Genomic DNA, 19,462 nt, shown 5'->3' with positions numbered 1-19,462 from the left:
TGAACTGGAGAGGGACTTCTTACAAGAGTCTGTAATGATATGACAAGGGAGAATGGCTTTAAACTGAAATAGGGCCAGTTTAGATTAGATATTAGGAATAAAACCTTTACTGTGAGGGTGACGAGACACTGGAACAAGTTGCTCAGGTTTTGGACCCTGGGAAGTGTTCACAGCCAGGCTGGATGGGACTTTCAGCAATCCAGTCTAGGAGAAAGTGTCCACAGCAGAGGGGCTGGAACTAGATGATCTTTAAGGTTCCTTTCAACCCAAACCATACTGTTCCATGATTCCATGAGAATAGCTTGGCCCAGTTCATTACAACTACATACTTAGTCCACACCTCCCCAAGAACAAAGGGCAGTGTTAGAAGCCAGAATACTTTGTAACTTGAAATCAAATTTAATGGACTAAAAGCAAAGAAAGGTGGACAGATCCTAGCATTTATCTGTAACACTGCTAAAGAAGACCAATGACAGTAAAATAAACACATGTTGTCCCTGACCACATGCAGCGAGAATCTAAAGTTTTAAGTCCATTACAAAAGCTTTTTAAATGAAAGGCTAAAAGCTACTATGAATTTTGTTTGCCGTGTTCATTATTGTGACTCTTTGTGAAGGTAATTTGAATCTTTCATAGAGAAGCTTTGCAGGTTTTACATGGGAAAATGTTCAGACAAAAAACCAGAGAGTATTTTATTCAGTGGACTAAGTATAACCACTTGAAAACTACCTGATGCTACTTCAAATGCATCTGAAGAGCCTCTGAATAAACTGCTTTCCTACATTCTCTTTCAACCCAGAGTACAAATAGTCCACAGGAGACATTCATTACAAAAATAACCAGAAGAGACAACAAGTACGGCAATTATGTCCAAATAAAATTAAGCCATTAAATCTCAGAGTTTAATTGTTGCTTCAGCACAAACTAGCAGGCAAAGAAGACAACTTTTCATTTTGCACTTTCTACAACATCACAACCATACACACTCAATCCTTCTCCACATCTGACAGAACTGGAAGCTTCTCTTCTCTCATACAGTGAGGGAACAAATGTACTTCACCACTGCAAGGGCAGAAGAAATCTACGAGATGACCCTACAAGATGCTCCAATTGAATTCATCAGAAGGTGATATTCTTCTGATCCCTGTCTGATATCCTCAGTGTCCAATCAGAGATAAAACCTCTACTCACTCTGTCCACAGCCAGGCATGCAGAGACTCCAGAAACTTGGGACAACACCTGTGCTGTCCTCATGCTGTCTCTCTCATTTTACTGTTGGGTCTTTGACAAGTCTTCCAAATATGACATTAGAAAAACTCTGCAACTGTGCAGCCATCTTATTACAGAATAGCACTTGGCATTTTATCAATATTTTAAAATTGCATTCATGGATCAATTTACTTAGAAATTATTCCTGAAACTCAAGATTGAGTGCTACGTGTCTAATGTTAGCAAGCCTTGAAAGACAGATATTTACAATGTTAGTAGTGATCTCTGCACACCCTTCAAAGGCATACTAAATCATTTCTGAAAGAGAAAAATAAGGATTTACTATTTGGATAGTTCTTAAATACCTTTTCATTGACTGAAAAAAAAATCACATCCCAAACAAAGCTACAAGCAGGGAAGAGATCTTATAGGAAATCAGTTACACACTACCATAATGCTTATGCAGCAAGACACAATGAGGAAAACCTCATTCACTGAGGCAAAATATGAAATAAATTTCAGATAATTTTCTAGGAAGATGAGGCCATAATTATAGTCTGCATTAGAAATAAATGCTAAATTTCTAAAGTACAACAGGGCAGATTTCTACCCCTTCTGATGCTGCCAACATGTTATTCTCCACAGAGGAGAAATAAGAGAACAAGATACACGTTGGAACTTTTTTTAATATGGATTCTTCAAAACAATAATCATGAAAATTAACAGAGTCAGACACTACCTGAGCTATGATTTGCTCTACTTCTTACCAGTTCTATTCCCTGTTCCACCAGCCTTTCAAAGGAACAAGCCATGAGCAATAATTTACAATGGCTCAAAAACATTAACAGCAGTAAAACATGTATGCAATCCTTGTTTTCTAACCCAGTGCACAGAGCCCAGAGCACTCTGATAAAGGACAGAGATGGAACACAAGTAGAAGTGTCTCCTGTGCACTGAGCAGCTCAGCTGGGAAATCCCAGTGGAGCTCAGATTGGTGCTTGTACGTGCAGCACGATAACACAGTGCCAATGCATTTCTGAAAGCTGAACCAGCAACAGACTGGGGCAGGAAGGGAAGCATGTTTAGTCATCTTACAAATTTAATACAATCTTTCATCTCGGATACTACAAACAACAGTTATAAATAAAAACTGCAGTTATAAATAAACTGCATCTCAGGACTTAAATTTGACAATGACACATAGGAATAATCCAAGTCTTGCTGAAAATCAGGTTAGAGCTGAAGTATTGAGGAAATACTACACAGCACAGCCTCTGTAATAAATTTGTTTAATATTAGTGATGCAGTACAAACAACTCACATTTCAGTATTAAAATACATTGAGAGTCTCTGGAAAGTAAGCATCAGTATCCTTTGACTTGAAACCACACATTTATTTTACTTTGAGGTTACAAAAGTTAATTCCAGATTGATAGAAAACAAAATCAGAAAATCTGAACTCCCCTCATGAAACTTCAGGTTTAATTACTGATATCTGATGAATATCACTGCAGAGCTATAAAATGTCAGTATTCCATTGCCTACCTGTTCATATGCTTTAAGTTATAGCCTGCAATAAAGTTAACGCCACAGAGCTGAGGCACAGCTATGCCCAACAAGAAACCTCCTCTCTACTTAAATCCAGGTGAAAACAAGTTTTGAAATAAGACTCTAAGAGTCACCCTGAAGCTGCTGAGACTGACCTATATTTCCATCAAGGGAGAACGCCCTGTAGCAGGGTGTCAGAGAAAATGTAAAAAGAACACATCAAGAACCACCAGGACTCAAGTCATGTGGTGTTTTTCTGGTAAACACTGACTTAGTCTTTCCTGGATCACAGAATCACAGAATGTGCTGAGTTGGAAGGGACCCACAAAGATCATTTGAGTATAAGCAGCAGCCTCATAATATCATTTAAGAGGGGCTGCTAATAAATCTGCTTTTTCCATAAATTTTAAGAACACTCCAAGCTCCTAAATTGAAGACAATCAAGCTGAATAAAGATCTGATTTTCATACAGAAGCACTACAGCTAAAAGGACTAAAAGCAAGTCTTCTGAGAGATAGGGGATCACTAGCTGTTGTAACATGCCAAACCACATTTCACTACTCAGATTTTGCACACCACCACGCCTTTAACTTGCAACTGAACAAAGAGAAAGCACTGCAGATAAGGTTGCAACAAAACTTCACACTACCCTGAATTTGGTTCTTCCAATCAAATCAGAACAATTCCTTTTAGGAAAAGAATTCTTTTCTGGAGTTCAGAATTCTTTTCTGTAATTCATATCACAACTTCAATTATTCTTTCTGAACAGGTGCGCCCTGGATGCAGGCAAATCCCTTATCCTTAAACATTTTAACACAGCCTGCTTAATATCTGCCTTCAATAGCATTACATAATTTACCTGACATCAAGAGTATGAAATTTTCCTTTCTTCTGATCTCAAAGATTTGGATATAAGAAAGGTCGCATTATCTCATGAGTCAAGTAGAAATCTTCTTAAACCCTGAAAACAAAATCCAAAATGGTTCTTAAAACCATTGTGGTTACAGAATTCAAGCAGAACTTCACAAAAATAATACTATTTTCCTTATCCTGAAAGCGATCACAGAAAAGCATCTCTTGACAGAAGCAAAACCAATTCTGTCCTCAGAGACTGAAATTGAACCTAGATCTCTAGACCAATTATTTTCCATACCTGACCTAACAATCTGAATAAATTTCAGGATACGGTAGCTCATCCAAAATGGATGAGCATGAATAAGAAGATTGCAATTAAGAATGAGACTGTGAGACTGCCAAGTGTTTGTGCACATATACATCTGGGTATATACATATATCTGTGTGTGCATAGTGTAACCCCCTCCCACCACCAAAATAAAACCAAAACAGTTTACAGGAAGTAAGCTGATTTTTAATGCTATTTTTTTCCCCTCTAAGCTTTCTCTAGGGAAAAGGTTTATAGGGAATTCTTTCAGCTAACTTACTAAATCAATGTGAGCAAGAACAATTCCAAACATTGATTCTGCAAGGGGCCAGTAACAAGCTATAGGCACCACAAAAGCTTGATGAAAAAACATTCCTGCTTGAAAGAATGGTAAAGTCTTTAATACCTCACGTGCTTTCAGACTTCCATGACATTGCTGAAAGTTACACTGCTGGTGATGAGGTCAGCAGATTTCTTTACAGATGTCAGGTTAATTAACAGCCTGGATTTCTAGCTTAAGTCAAAAGCTCCTGAGTCTTCCACCACTTATGTTGACAACTTTACTCTTTTTTTATTGTCTTTACCTTACTATGACCTGAGCTAAATGATTACCCAAAGTTCACAAAGTATATCGCAATTTATGGAGCTTAAATCCCCATGGCCTTATGGGGATTTTAATGCTCAGGTTCTATAAGAAAGCTTTTCTTCCCACCACATTCCACATAATCCAGTGCAACTATGGGCTGCTGCCAAAAGCAATAAACCTACCTTTTGCCATTACAGTTTTGTCCCATCCCCTCCTTTCCACCAGATCTGGTAAGTCATATGGCTGCTGTGTATGGATTCAGTTTGCTGAATCAACAAACTATACTTTTTTCCACTTTTTGGTGTCCATCCAGTCAGTGAACACCCAGGCCACACAATCATCAGATTAGTATCAACAGAAGTGATGAGAAAACGTCTTTCATCTGCAGTCCACATTTACACCAAATTATATGTAGTATAAAACTACCCCTTAGCTATTCTCCTAAATTAAATAACTAAGTAGAAAGCACACTTACACAAGCCTCATATAGAAGCAAATACCTTGAGTGCTGTCTTTTAAAAAACCCTGAAATATCACACTTGAGTCCCAAGACTGCACTCTTGCATGTGTGCCTTCATTTGTTTTACTATGAATACTTCTACTCAAGCTATTTTCCTCACATTGAGATTGTGTTAATTTTATGGATGTGTTATATTTTGATTCAACTATAGTAACATAAAGTATAGAGCAAATAAATTTGCTTTGAGAAGCTAAAATTCTGAATTCCAGTACATTCTCACATGCATATGTCATACTTAAAATTAACATTACATTTTTAAAGTACAGATATGAAAACCAAATTGTGGTAACTGAAAAAAATTGCATTGTATCATCTAATTAACAGTGCTGAAATCTAAATTCTGTTCTTTCCAACCACAGATATGACAGAATCAGTCAGAATTACTATTTTACTAGATTTACTCAGAGAAGACCAGCATAATTGTCATGAACTCCACAACCTACACGTAACAGAGAAGAATGGCTTTCAACTTGGAAAATAGTCTACTTCCTCCCAGTTGTGGAAGCAAGCTTGGCAGCAGGAACTGAGAAGGGTATTTGATCCAGAAAAAAACCCTTCAATAATAACAATCTGACAACATTAATGCACCAGTCAAACATGAAGATCTCAGAGATATGCACCTTACTTTTTTCCATGAAGTGGCTGAAGTTGTAATTTGTATGGATTTAAACACAGTTGACTCAAAATATGCAGGGTCATCTAGCTACAAACTCTGATTACACCTTAACATGATTTATAGCACTCAAAATACCAGTACACCTACCTTCCTAAGTACAGACAGTTTGAGAAAATGATAGTTAAAAGATCCAAGACACTCTGCAGAACTAAATGAGGTATAATAAGATGCCTGATACCCTTAATTCTGGCAAAATTATACCAATTGGAAAAAAGGAAAAGGAAAATCTTTTATGACAAATTGTATAGAACATGCAGCCTTGGAAAAAGGATTGCTGAGGGATCAGCAAGGAGCGTGGATATTCCTGCAGGTCTGCTTGGGGAAGCCCATCATCAATCCAAGAAATATCAACCTGCAAATATGACATCCTGCTACCACTGCATCACAAGCTCCAGAGGGGACCAGAGCCTACATGAACACAAAATCATTCTGCTGCAGGTATGCCTTCATTGTTTGAAGACTTGATTGCTTGTGCCTGGAAAAAAAGTGTTTGAAGCAGCTCTTTTCAAGAGAAAAAAAATCTCAGAATTTGGTTTAAACTCTCACAACAGGGAACAAATGTCTACTTAAAAGTTTTATATATTCCACAAATTGCTAACTAATGAGTTCAGGCTGGAAAGCTCAGCCTTAGAACACAATACTCATTCTTCATTTTGCAAAGCAGTTTCTGAAGTCACCTCCAACAGCACTGAGAGCCAAACCAAGTCATACAACATGTGCAAATTTCATACTTTCAACCTCCCCACTTTCCTGCCTGAACATCAATCTAAGGCACACAGCCACAGCTGAACATGTACTTTACTCACTGGCACCTATTTTATTCATTGCCTCCCTCGTCTTCAGCAAAATCAAGGCAAGACACCAGTGTTCCTGATCATCCATCTTTTACTCTCTGCTGTCATGTCAAGCCCACAGCTGCATATTTTCCTGGCAACTGTGAACCAACTCCCACTTTGATGATTGATTCACAGGCTAGAAATAAGACATGCTTGCAAGAATAATTCTATTAACAACTTCAAACCAATCTGGTATGCACAGCTGCTTCTTCCCCTGCAACAGCTTTCCTCCAGAGGTTGTAGCCTTGTCCATCATATTAGTTTGTTATACTAACGTGTCCCAGTCCAGATTCAGGGAAGTATCCAGGCTAAAAAAATTTGTTCTGGTTTAGCTTTTTCTGTTGGGCACATCACACTCAGCTGGGATAAAGAGAAGTAGAGCAATGTTCCTGGCTACAGACACAAAGTGACCAGCAATTCAGGCACATGTCAATGATTTTATAGGTGTCTGTGTGCATCAGTAATTTTGTGCCAAATAATAAAAATAGATATAAACCTGTAAATACAGCTGGGGCACACTTGGCAGAGCAGAGATGCCAACTTCTGTAGACGTCTTGTACTGAGGAGTTCCCTTAGCTGGAGAAGTGCCTAGAAGTTATTAAAGAAGCTCACATTTTTGTTCTTCTAGTAAGGGATCAAAATTTCTTGGCCAAAACAGAAACAGAGTGCCCAAAGTGGATCATCTGCAGAGATTAACCTATGAGCACTCCAGGACCAACACACTTGTTTTTGCACAGGTGATAAGGGTTTGGCAGAACTGGAAGCTAATTGAAGGATGAAGCAGTCTACTTCAAAAACTGCTCTCAAGCTGACATGTCATGCCATTCCCATTAAATACATGTGGCAAATTGGTCCTGGCACTCTTAATTCCACCAGCTTTCCAATGATTAACCGCTAGGCAAAACCTCTGCAGGCTTCTGTACTTCAGAAAAACTGACATGCTGGAGAATTAGAGGACTTGAAATAATCACTTCTTCCCGCCACACCACATTAAAGGAAGCAACCCACAAAACTTGTGAAGAAAATAATTACATGCTTGAACAGCTAAGCGTGCCTTTGAACATATCCTGCTTTTTCAAAACCTTGATTGAAAGTGCTCCTGGCAGCTGTGCTGTAGGCACATAAATGTGGTAAGGAATGATTAAAAATTACCCATTCTCCTTCTCCACAAACTATTTCCATATTACCAGGGACATAGATAGAACAAATTATAACAGAAGTAATTCCACTAATGCAGCACAGAGTGTTTCTGACTTTGGAGTATTTTGGCTAATCAGATAAATAGTTTCATCAGACATACACACAACACCAGAGTGTATTTATAGTGTTCACAATTCTGAAAATGGTTACAGCGTTCTCAAAGATTAATACTGAGCCACACATACAGATTAAGACACCCTTGCATTAGGGATAAACACAGTATTGTTCTCAAATTTGACAGAGAAAGGTTAACATTCTCCATGACTTCTTAATTACCATGACTTTATAAAGCACACGTTGAAAAGACGACAAATGGAAGAGATTTTTGGGAAGCATTTTTCTCTCATAAATACTAAAAATGCACACACGCAAAAATGTTAAAATTTTGGCAGGAACTTACAAGAACAGAAAAAACCAACTCTGTCCTGAGGTTATACCTAAAATTTTATACTAAGATTCCACTTTCACACACTGAGTATAGTGAGAGTATTGCACACAGAAAAAAAAATGGAAAAGAGAAGCAAATGCAACACTACAAAACTTATAGCACATGTCTCACTGTGAAACACAATAACTGCAGAGCATAACCAAATGTGAAAGACAAAAATCTAAACTGGATTTTGAAATAGCAATTTCAATTGCCTGCAAACTTGAGTTATGCCTAGGTAATAATTTTTTAATAGTTTATAACCATTTCTTTTCCCATTTTTCTCTAATTCAAAGTCTAGACCTCACAAAGGTTACAATTAAGTCAACTTTTTAGAGCCACAAAAGTATGTTTTCATATTTGAAAATCTATTAAAAATTAAAATATATTATTTCAATCTTGTGAAATCATATTTTGAAAAATATGCCTTCATTATTAGGAACACCAGCAATGCATCAAGAACACCAGCCCTACCAGGAACTCACAGAATCACTTTCATCACAACAGATGAAGGCACCTACAAACCAGTTCTTTATCACTCATTAAAAATGAAAAGCAGCAAGAGCTTCATCTCACTCTGCTAATATTATCTTCTGACAGAGGAGATGAAAACAATTCATCCAGGCCTTGTATATACAGCAGCAAAGCAGAGCTTCTAAAGAAATTGTTCTTGCAAGAAGATAATGTAGATAATTAGGAAAATTTTGTTTCATAAGTTTTATTCAACCCGAATGCCCCTTTCATAAAGAAGAGGGGCTGAGGTGGGGGGAGTCATCATCTATCCTGTCATAGTCCCAGGAGAGTAAAGCAATCTTATTTTTTGTTAAAACAAGGCTACAATTTTCTTTTTAATTACTTATGACTCAAATAGCTCTGAAAGGATCAATATTCTAGAGGCAAGATCAAAACCAAACCAGATGGATATTAGAAAACATTGTAATGCAATCTAAATGAGCCTTTGCACATTTCATTAGGTAAGAAAATTTTTGAAGTATTTCTCTCATCACCCAATCTCTTTTATTTTATATAATGCAGGATTTTAGTCTGCCTTATTACAAGCAATGCATGAATTTTTCAAATAAGCGATTTTCTCCTGAAATGCCGATGCTTAAGTTAACTTTCCTTCAGCCAAATTAATTTCCATTCCCTGAATAGGCTTCATACTTGTAATCAGATTCAAAGTTAAATAACACTGAAGAAAACTGGTTTCTGTTGGTCCATCTTATTTTACTAATAAGTATCTTATAAACAGGAAATCCTCCAACTGTTTCCTTGAATGGTAATATCTTAGAGACCTGTACTGTTCTTTTGGCTTAGTCTTCACACATTCTTCATTTAAAGAGAGTACATTTTTAAATACAAGAGAAAGTACTTACCCTTCTAACCTGACATCAGGTAAAGATCTGTTGAGTGCAATCATTTCACTTGCCATTAAATTAAATTGATTTATTTTAAACATTTCTTTCATTTTCTCTTGCTCCTCTTTTGGAATGACCACAGGCTTCCCCATCTCTCCAGGTCCTTCATGTGGTTTTTGCATGGGTTCTGGAACTTTGAAAAAATAAAATGTTACTAACTCCTTTTAAGCTTGTTTTTGTTTATTAATAAATTAATTTGCACTGTAGGAGTGCAATCATTTAGAACAGTCCTAAACCCACCAGGTTTTGAAAGTGAAAACAAATCTTCACATTTGGGAGTTTAACAGAAATAGTTAAGTGCTTTTCTTACACACCAGAATTCATGTAAAAAACCAATAAGGATTTATTTCTATCCACCATTACATCATAATTGACTTTATAAAGTTCCTGTAAAGGAAAATTCAACTTTTCCAGGAAAGCCTGCATGTGCAAAAAAATCTGGGACATAAATGAGGGGAGACCTCATCGCAGTCTGCAACTTCTTCACGAGGGGAAGAGGAGGGGCAGGCACTGATCCCTTCTCTGTGGTGACAGTGACAGGGCCCAAGGGAATGGCCTGAAGTTGTGTCTGGGGAGGTTTAGGTTTGATATTAGAAAAGGTTTTCCATCCAGAGGGTGTTGGGGCACTGGAACAGGCTCCCCAGGGAAGTGGTCACAGCAGCAGCCTGACAGCGTTCAAGAAGTCTTTGAACAAGAGTGCCAGGCACACGGTGAGACTCTTAGGGTGCCCTATGCAGGGCCAGGAGGTGACCTCAATTACCCTGATGGGACCCTTCCAACTCAGCTTATTCTGTGATTCTGTGATAAATAATGTCCCAGAACAGTAAAGGTTCAATTAAAGTAAAAGTGGAGCTTTACATCTATTTCCACATTTTTATTTTGACAGAATGACATTGGCAGCAACAGTTTAGAAACAATTTCTCTTGTTTGTACTAATGTTATTTTTATGCAACAAAATTACACTTTGAAGTTTAGCATTAGTACTCAAAACAGTAACACTACACATCCTAAACCCAAAGAAATTTAAATATCAAATAACTGATAAAACTGAAGAGAAAAAATGGGAGAAAAGGAATTCAGACCCTTGAATTATTTAGGATTTTAAACCAAATATGTAAAAAAATCAGAACAGTTTTTAAAAAGTTACACTTCTCTTTACAAGTACCATTCACTTTTCTCCCAAACAGAAATGCTCAAATACTGAATTTGAACTATATTACTGCTTTACAAATTCAGTAAAAGTTTTAATTTAAATAATAGCAATTTAAGATCTAAACAGAGGAAAAGAAAGTATTTAAATTAAAGACACCAAATCCCCAAGAAGCAAGCCTAGCTTGAAATTACCTTTAATTTGCATCTAGGATAGAACAGCGTAATTAAACCTTAGGCAGAGAGTAAACAGACATGTAAAGAATAAAAAGAAAATTTAAAAAAACCGTCCTGAGCCTTCCATCCTTGCTGAAACACTATGACTTAAATATATATTACTAATAAATGAGGCTTTTTGCTGGTCTGCATTTAGTGCTAACAGGGAACAAGTACCACATCCTCCTTGAGAAACTTTCATTTTCAAGTACCTGAAGCGATTGCAGTAGTTGCATTCACACAGGAGCATTTAGCAGAGAAAATCCTCCCATCCTCCTCCCATCACAGGGGTGCTTTCTTTCAACCAAACTCTCCTTGATGGCCAGTTGAGCTACAAAACCCTAGAAGTTGCCAGCCAGCCACTCAACCAGTGAAAATTGATGGAGTAAGTGTGTTCCAGCAGATCCTGAGCAGATGGGCCACAGGCTAAGCTGAGCAAGCAGTCTGCTTTGCATCTCTGCCTCATCAGAAGGTATGGCTGGAACCTGCATCAAACTGCTGACTTGCAATTGCATAACCTTTTCAACTAGAATTTGTGCCTTCCGGGGGGTAATTAACTTAAAATTATGGTATACAATAAAGTAATTATTTGGGCTTAATTTTATATATCCAGCGTGCTATTATTATCTGGGCTATCACAGCAACTTTTGTTAAGTGTGTAGCAATGAGTACATAGGTTCACTTAGAAAATGATTTAACAATGAGTGTTCCACATAACTAAAACAATTTAAAAAACCCTATCAGAATATAGTTGTGTGCAGCATGTTTTTCTGAGTTCTGAAGAGCAAGTGTCTTAATACCAAAGGACCTATTTAAAAGAAAAAAATAATTTCCTGTTTCATTTACACTTCCAGTTCTTTCTTAACTTTCACTAAACCAGTTAAACTATAGCTAAATAGCTAAATCAGCCAAAAGCTCATCTCTCACATTTGCAGATCTTCCTGTTAAGATGAGAGTTCAGCACATCAGTGACTTGGATACTGGTGTACAAATCCCACAAATTAATAAGTTAAATTTTTAAATTTCATTAGTAAATACATACTGCTTGATTACACATTTTGCCTCAGTACCTCATTTTCCTTGCAGAAAAATCCAGCAACAACCAACTAGATCCAGATATTTTGTGCAACTCACTAAATGCAAACAGTCAAGCTAAGGCACAGGCAGGGCAATGACTTTCCAAGAAAAGTTAACCATCAGAAGATGTTCTCTCAAGTTTCTGAGAACCATCTTCCCTTGGGGTTTTTTTATGTTAATCTGTTTTCCCACAGAAGCATGTAGGTTTCACACAAACACCAACCAACAACGTTCTCCCCAAATTACTAATAAATGCATCATTAAGAATTCAGACCACAGTGTTCTTTTGTCAGTTTAATACAGAAAAAAAATTTCCTTTGAAGGACTCTATGTACTGATGGCATTTTTCTAACAAACAGAAATGAAATTTATAGCTACAGGTTTCAGAACTCAATTAATGACTGAATCACTACCTGATTAAATAAGAGATCTAGTAATGTATTTCCAGATACTTCTTATTTGTATCAGTAAACCCTTAGTTTCAAAGAAGGCTTGATCTCTTCCAGATCTTCATTTAAAAATCAGGAACTCTTTATTTCTGTGGACTAGAAATTTCTTTTTACCGGCAATATGCCTGATGAAAATCAGATAATTCAAAATCTAAGACCATCTAAAGCCAGGAAAAAGGGGTGGATTCCTCTGGTGAGATGTTTTTAGAGCCTACATAAACCAATGCAAAGTGTCCAATCACCTTTGGATGCATGACCATAATTACAAGAAGCTGTTTGGACACGTAAAAGTTCAGAGCAGTTCTGCCTCTTACACACCCCTCAACCTTAATACAACAAGACTGATTTATGACAAATGGTTCACATTTTCAATAATTAAATCTTGAAATTGCTCCCTTTTCTTAGGATTTTTTTCATGCAGATGAGATTATTTAGAAGCAAGACACAATTCAGAGATTCCATCTTTATCAGAGCTCCAAATTCAGAATGCAAGGTCTTGATTGGCAATTGACAAAAATGGCTGGTCCTAGTTTAACTTTGTCATTGTAAATACCAAGGAGCTGAGATTCCATGACTCTTGCAAATCACCAGTCCTAATTTTGAAAGATTCCCCAGCATCCAGGGCTTCTAATCATTACATAAGGGGAATGCACCTTCAGGTCAGAAAAAAAAAAAAAAGAGAAAGAGGATGAATCTGAAAGCTTATTTAGAAACCACATCAAGTGCCAAAGCTGGAAGTTGGGGTTTTTTTGCAATCAGACCTTTAGGAAGCCTATAACTGGGGGTAAAGAATGACTCATTCCATCTCCATTTAAGTCAAGACCTGAGGGATGACATTCAGGGTTCTTACAGAAATAAGACAGAACTACACAAAAAAAAACCCATTATTATTTTATTAGTAAAACCACACTACCACCTAGGTATATTTTGTTTACAAGAATGGTCCCTAATTGTACTGTTAGAGAACAGCTTGAGCCCTCTCTTTAAGTCTAAAACTTGTTTACATTTTTTAAGTAAGATCTGTTCCAGGCTGTGAAATCTAAATTGCAATGCCAATCCCCAAATGAAAACAATAAGGCTCAAGTAACTATCCTATGAATATTAGATTTGGAAAAAAATACTACATGGATGATGCTTACTAAAGTTAAGTGATTTTCTTTCCAATTCACAGCAACATTTAAACTTACATCAGCCACCTTCCTTAAACAACAATGAATTACTCTTTGTGGGTTTTACTGAGTAATCCTCAGGAATTACAAACAGGGAGCCACCACCCAGAAGATGTGGCAATAGGAAGAACATGTGTGGTGTTTTGGATAAGGGGTGTGAACCATCCACATCAGAGGAGGTGAGACAGCCTCAGAGCTGAGCACTGGGAGAGGGCTTCCCCCAGTTTTCTCCCAACCCCTCTGGGGTGGTCATGGCAGGGAGAAGAAAGAGCAGCAATACCAGTCAGCATAGCACAGGCTCCTCCCAGCTCAGGGATTGTTGTTCTGATGCCAGCTCTCCAGGTTACCTGGGGAAGCCACTGCAGAAGTCTTCTGCCATGGTGGAGGGGGTGGGCCACCATGGCAGTGGTGGCAGCAAAGGTTAAGTCCACAGAAAAACCATCCCACACAACTACAGTCACTGGATTACAACTATCCCTCCCCTCTGGTACAACCTTAGTTACTTACTCAGTCTTGTACTCTCCAGACCCCAAGCCAGGCTCCCTTTTCCCAAGGCACCTCCACCTCAGCTGGCTAGTGGCCTGTCCCTTTTCTACCTCACCTTTTGTGCCCTCAACTCCACACCTGTGTCACTTCAACTCCCAGCTTTAATCTCTGTCAGAGCAGACACCAAAGCTTCTATCTCATGCACCTTACAGTTCCCTATAACCATGTACACTGAGTTTTCCACAGTTGCACATTCCTTTACTATTCCTTTACTATTACTGATTTAAGATTATGGTATCTTATGCCATCAATACCAATGAAAAAGAGCCCAAAGACAATTTTGGCTATGGCTCTTGCCTAATTCTATAAAAAGAAAATCCTTCCATTTTCTGTGTTAAAGACCCATGGAAAACTTCCTTCAAACTTCATGAAAGCCCAAACTGTCCAAAGTTGTCCTCAAAATCCTTTGCTCCTGCTGAAATAGCTAAAGAATGATTTTTCCAACTGGACAAGCAAAACCTGAAATAAACAAACTCTTCAGAAAAACTTACTCCTGTGTTGAGTAAGTTCATCAAATGCCATGGAATTCTTCCATGAATTGCAAAGATAAAGCAGAGTGACATGGACAAGAGGATATTAAATTCAGAACACTAGCATAATTTATGCTGAATCAAGGAAACTAATTCAATTATGGAAATTAAAAGCGGAGGAAAAAGTGAAGTGAAAAAGCAGATTTTGATAAAAGCTTCACAGACAAAATAGCCTCAATGTTATCTGAGATGACTCCAGCCACTCTAAGCAGGAGTAAACCCACTAGAGATTCCAAATCAGTAAACTATTGGAACAAGTAAAAATATCTATCATCAGGCATGAAGCTTGGTTAAAAGGAAATGTCACAGGGTCAACCAAGGTTTCTAGCAGACCTATTCCTGAACCTCACTACAAATCATCCATTAAAAAAAAAAAACCCCAACCAAGAAAAAAAAAAAAAAACCCAGAAAAAATCCCCACCTCCCAAACAGGAAAATGTACAAAGCTGTGTACAAGGTTTTGTTTGTTTACCAGCCAGCTATAAGATCTTAAAAATATATCAAGAATTTCAACACACACAGGTTTGGGTAAAGGTCAGAATGAAGGCTGTACTCAATTAAGTAAAATTAGTGTTGCATAGGGAAAGTCAATACTAATATGTCAAAACAGAAGACTTTCCCTCACCTGAAGGTTCCCCCAATGACTTCATACGTAACGTCATCTGAAATTCCAACATTATCAATATATCACAGTAAGTTGATAGATATTGACTTCACCTGCTGTTTTCTGGCATAAGTTAGCTGCTTTATGGGAAGCCAAAAATTGGATATATTCCTACATAACAACACATCAGTCATTGTCTTACCATATAAAAATTTCCAAATTTCTGGAGGAAAAAAAAAAAAAGGAAAAAAAAAGGACAAAAAAGACTGAGTTGCTGTAGAAGACATACTTTCTACATGAGCCTCATTAATATTCTTGCCACTTTGCTCTCCTCTTACTGAAAAAGAAACTCAAAAAATGCAATGCCAGCAATGAAAAATTTAAGTTAGTTCTGCAAAATTCAGGTGGACTAGAACCCCTTTGAAACGTTCACATGCAGTTGTGAAACCAGGAGTCCAGAGGTGCTGAGCACAGAAATTCTACATTCCATACAGTGCTCTCTGTGGAGATTTATTGGCTTGTTTTCATCACAGGGAAAGAAAACAAGTAAACCAAATCTGACACTTCTTAAATATCTCCCCAGTGTTACTCTGTAACAGAGCAACATTATTCTTAAAATACTTCTGAAAATTTCCCAGGGAAGTCAAGGCTCACACCAGACGTCAACAGGTGAAAAAGTTTCTTGTGATAGAAAGCAATAACCTTGAGTGCAATTAACCAATTGGACTTGAAAATTAGCATCACTCAAAAGGTTTCCAACATCAGCAGTGAAACACAGACACAGCCTTTTCAGAGAGAGAGACTCCAAACTACAGAATGAGATGCTTCAGAAACAAACTGGAGGTGGCAGCTGCCTGCAGTTCTAAATGCATACACTGAGACATTGCAGGGATGAAAAATCTCCCTGCACCAGTCCTTCCTCCCATGTGATCAACTATGCTAACTTCCTAAAAATAAGGTTGGCAACATCAATAGTAGTGCTGTCAAAAAAGCCCAAAACAAAACAACCCCACACTCAGCTCATCTAATTGGTGCTCAAAACCCTAAGATGGCAATAACAAAACTGAAAGCTTATCTGAAAACCTTCAGTATTGAATAATACAGGTCTCACTTAAAAGTTACCTAGATAAGCATGTGCTCATATTTGTCACTTTTACATCCATGTTAATTCTATTATCATAAACCTTACAATATTTACTGTGCCTTATTGCTACAGTCTTTGTCCAAATTTTGGGTTAGGTGGGTTGTAGGGCAGGGGGTCTTTTTCAATTTGGCTGGTTGAAGTCTTTTTTTGCAGGGAGAGGCAGACAAGCGAGCTTGGTTGTTGGCTTGTTTTGTTTTATTAGCAGGTCTGATGAAGTTAATAGCACCTTTGCTTCCTTACTCATGGAAATTTAAAATATGCTTTAGACTGCATTAACATGGCTTAGATTTCTGCATTTCTTATTGCACAGTTTTTTCGGGTTATTTCATATACATTAGTGCTTAAAATTCTACATCTTATGTGCTTTGAGTCTGCAACGTATATCTTAAGCAACATGGTTACTCTCTAATCATTCAAAGAAACAGAATATTCTGTGACTCCTAAATGCTGACACAATGCTAGATTGTTGAAAAAAAAAATCCCAAATCTTTAAAAAGAGTGCAATTTTAAAGGAGCATAGTTTAAAGAATACTTAGGCAGAAAACTTACCATCTCCAGCTGGCAGGCCTCGTTCCTTTTTCTCATCACATTTATTGCATTCACTGAAGTACAGCAATAGAAACATATCCAGAAGGACCCAAACCAAAGAGGTGGCAAGGACCACCTTGCAATATGCAAATTTTTTCATGGCACTTTAAGTCAAGTACAAAAATAAAAAAGTATAAATAAAAATATCAACAGGGTTTTTTTTTTAATCCAGTTTGAGAGACAACGTTCTATATCTGGAAAAAAAAAAAAGAAAAAGAAAAAGAAGTCACAACATTTACCTGAGATGCTAAAAGCAGAAATTTTAACTCATTTTAAAGGTAACAGTTTAGTTATGTTATGATGTATGCAAGAAAATTAATATCCTATGCATTTCAGTGAGATAAGGGAATAGGGTCAGTTTTAGCAGCATTATTCCAATCCTTTATGATGTTAACATTCATCACCTGAAACATCAAAATGAGTGACCAAAACAGAGTCCTCTGCTGAGCCACTGGAAAAGAAGGTAGGCACATCTAATGACATCAGAAGAAACTCTCTGGATCCTCTGGAAACCAGGACAGCCCCAATGAATGAAAACCAGGAACATCTTGGGAAGCAGGGTATCACTCTCTACTGCATGAATCCCGTGGCTAATATTTCTCATGCTTCTCCCATGCAGCACACACTGACATTCTGGGTCCATCACTAGGAATGCTGGCCTACAAATGCCAAGATTTTACACAGGGTCTAATTGCCTATTACAAAAGCCTCACAAAGACAAATGCTTTGCACTTCCAGCAAACCAAAACCAAACATCCCTTTTGGTAAAATAAAACAGCAGGCAAGGTTAACAAAGTACCCATAAGCCACCAGGATCATTTACTAGGTATTCAAAGCTAAAGTTAGCAAATCTGACACTTGAATTGCCTTTATTAGTTTAATGTTTGATTATAGAGCAAACCTCTATATATTTTTTCAATGTGTATACATTACAATTTTAGAATGCCGACCTTTGAAATTCTTTTGCCCACCTCAAATTACAGATTTTGTTACAAAGACTGCATATTTCCATGACTAGTAGGGCAGAATCAAGAACAGCTTTGAGCTTCCTTACACTAAAATACAGAGGGTTTAATTTTTAATTTTTTTCAACCACTACTGACATATTTCAACTCAAAGTACTCCTGAAATGTTTACCAGTGGGAACAGAATACCAGTTAAAACCAGAATTGCAGACACTCTTGACATAGAAAATTAAGGGAATAAAATAAGGAGACTTTAAAGACATGCTAGGATTTTACAAATTACATACAATAATTTTTTCTTACATGCTTTCAGTGAAAACTGAAGAATTCATTGAAAAGGGAACTTTAATCTCAAGTGTTTGTGCTGGTTTGGACTGGTGTAATTTCCTTCACTGTGACCAGTAGAGGCCATGTTTTGTATTTGTGCTGGAAACAGCACTGATAATTCAGGGATGTTTTTGTCACTGCTAATCAGTGCTTACACACTGTTGAGGCCTTTTCTGCTCTTCACCACACCCCACCAGCGAGGAGGCTGGGGGTGCACAAGAAACTGGAAGGGAACACAGCAGGGACAGCTGACCTCAACTGACTCAAAAGATATTCCATATCATATAAAGCTCAGTATATAAAGATGGGGCAAGAAAAACGAAGGAGGACATGTTTGGAGTGGTGGCTTTTGTTTCCCCAAGCAATTGCTGTCTGTGATGGAGCTCTGCTCTCCTGGGGATGGCTGAACATCTGCTTATCCATGGGAAATGGTGAATAAACTCCTTGTTTTGTTTTACTTGTTTGTGCAGCTCTTGCTTTAACTCAACTGTTTTTAATTTTTATTCCTCCCATTCTCTCCTCCATTCCACTGGGCTGGTGGGGAGTGAGCGAGTGGCTGCTGCATGGGGCTTGGATGCCAGCTGGGGTTAAAGCACATCAGCTGTGACTACACAAAAACCTCATTAAAGGCCTGCATCGTTAAGACTGCATTTCCTTTACTATTTCATTGCCATAATTTGACCCCTGCCTCCCCCCACCCTTCTTAAGGGAAAATATCATGGCATCCCTTTTCTAAATACATCTTATTTCTTCATATTGGCAGCAGACACATTGCTATCTCCCTGCACTCCTTTACACTGAAGTCACACAGCTCTGGATGGCACAGCAGCACGGGAGCTGTGACCTTCCACTTGTACAAGGCTAGAAGGGTGTACAACCCTCTGCTTCCTGCAGAGGTGCATATCAAATGACAAGAATGAATTATTTTTGGGATCTCAGCTTGCATATATATAGTTTTGGTGTACAGGGATGACTGTAAAAAAATTAGGAACTGCAGAAGGATCTGTAACTAACAACCTGATGATAAAGTAACAGATGAAATTACCACAAGGAAACATTAAGTGGCGTACATTATGAAAAAATCCCAGGGGTTGTTCAGTTGGAAGTTTTTTGGCT

At 37.7% G+C, this 19,462-nt stretch overlaps 1 protein-coding gene across 1 annotated transcript in view; it reads right to left on the bottom strand.

Annotated features, from left to right (window-relative positions):
- The window catches only part of GALNT1 (polypeptide N-acetylgalactosaminyltransferase 1), an 86,804-nt gene that overhangs the window by 28,212 nt on the left and 39,130 nt on the right, over positions 1-19,462 (bottom strand). The window contains exons 3-4 of the mRNA XM_054284693.1: positions 17,016-17,248; positions 9,541-9,715 (exon numbers count right to left, since the gene is read on the bottom strand). Coding sequence (XP_054140668.1) covers positions 9,541-9,715; positions 17,016-17,154 — 314 coding nt within the window. The 5' untranslated portion in view covers positions 17,155-17,248. The remainder of the gene's footprint in view (positions 1-9,540; positions 9,716-17,015; positions 17,249-19,462) is intronic.

This window comes from Melozone crissalis, unplaced genomic scaffold (assembly GCF_028551555.1).
Source record: "Melozone crissalis strain CALT ecotype California unplaced genomic scaffold, PUWL_Pcris_2 ptg000042l_1, whole genome shotgun sequence".
In the NCBI taxonomy this organism is placed as follows: Eukaryota; Metazoa; Chordata; class Aves; order Passeriformes; family Passerellidae; genus Melozone; species Melozone crissalis.
This window is presented reverse-complemented; position numbering and strand designations above follow the sequence as displayed.